General features: G+C 44.7%; 1 protein-coding gene across 5 annotated transcripts in view; it reads left to right on the top strand.

Annotated features, from left to right (window-relative positions):
• nbeal1 (neurobeachin-like 1) overlaps positions 1-1,457 on the top strand; it is a 44,652-nt gene that overhangs the window by 7,418 nt on the left and 35,777 nt on the right. For all 5 annotated transcript variants that reach the window (XM_019868512.1, XM_019868511.1, XM_019868513.1 and 2 more), the window contains exon 3: positions 423-514. In XM_019868512.1, coding sequence (XP_019724071.1) covers positions 423-514 — 92 coding nt within the window. The remainder of the gene's footprint in view (positions 1-422; positions 515-1,457) is intronic.

Here is a 1,457-nt window from a genome sequence, read left to right as displayed (position 1 = left end):
ACACACACACACACACACACACACACACACACACACACACCTCCCATTCCACCACCTCCTCACCCCTCAGAATGCAGTTCGACTTGTTTTATACTTCTGCAGGTGCATACTGTGTCCCAGGTCTAGGAAGGAAAAAAACCCACATCCATCCGAGACATGTTTTACTCTCACGTGCTTGATGTGCAGCAGTTACGTCAAATTCTAATGTGACAACATTAGTATTTGAGAATGATGAAAACTTACAACAGTGTAATCATAATATTGCTTGTCATAGGACTATAATACACATGTTATGCCTGTGGATTTGTTTGAAATTAATAGAGTGAATTTTTTATCTGCACAACTGCTTAGTTAATACACAATAAAGTTCCAGAAAGTTCATAAATTGTCGCCATGTTTTGGCCTCTGTTTTCTCCTCCCAGAGAGACCCAGACTACTTGAAGCTATGGCTCGAGAGTTTCATCAGCTCCTATGAGAGATGTCTGGATGTGGACTTTGAAAAGCCACCATTAAGGTAAAGAAAGGCTGACTCTCATCAGAGGTTTTAGGCTTCCTTTGTTATCCTCCCTCCTTTAAAGCCTAAATGGAGGCAATGGCGACCCCAGTGCATGATGTGATCGCTGTTGTTGCGCGTCAGCAATAGTCGTTGGTACATGGAGATGCTTTTTTTTTTTTTTTTTTTTTGCAACTCTGATGGAAATGATTCTGAATGAAGATCTCTGGGCAACAGTTGACATGTGACGATTTGCCGTTTACATGCTCCACTACGTTAATCAAATCAGCCGTGTGACCCAAGGAGATCGACGTAAACATCAGTGATGTGTTCCTCGAGCCGGTCCTTGGCCTCGAGGACCGGCTCGAGGACCGAAGGTCGGTCCTTGGTCCTTGGCCTTGGCCTCAGGAGTCAAATCCTTGGCTTTGGCCTTGGCCTTGGGAGTCAAGTCCTTGGCCTTGGCCTTGGCCTCAGATTGCCGGTCCTCGGACACAATGAGGGATGAGAGCCTCGAATCCCTTGTCTACAGATATAAAGTGGGTCAGAGTACCGCAAAAATCACGAAGGAATCAAATAAATTCCATCCAGGGAAACCAATATTGATAGATTGAGCTGGCGCTTTAAAAGGGGCGGGTCTGCCACTGACAGGTAACGGTTAGCGCAACGAATAAAGAGCGGCATCACAGTTAGTTTCAATCACGGTTTGTTCCGTTCGCGATCGGCAGTTTAAATAGCGTGTAAAGTCTTTCTGTAACAGTGGTGTCTTTTATGTAGTTATTTTTGCACAGTCGTCACGTTTCTGCGGTGGCACTATAATGTTTGTTTGAACCAAGTAATTTGCGTTACAGCTGGAGTCAATAATGCCGGCACTTCATTTCCGGGTTTGGCCGTTGGGATTTGGAGTCCTTTTGCTCGATTCCAGTCATGGTTGCTGAATGCTTTCTCATGTTTGGAATAATGAATA

The sequence above is a fragment of the Hippocampus comes genome, unplaced genomic scaffold (assembly GCF_001891065.2).
Source record: "Hippocampus comes isolate QL1 unplaced genomic scaffold, H_comes_QL1_v1.1 scaffold41, whole genome shotgun sequence".
NCBI lineage: Eukaryota > Metazoa > Chordata > Actinopteri > Syngnathiformes > Syngnathidae > Hippocampus > Hippocampus comes.
Note: the sequence above shows the minus strand (reverse complement) of the source record. Positions and strands in the feature narration are given on the sequence as shown.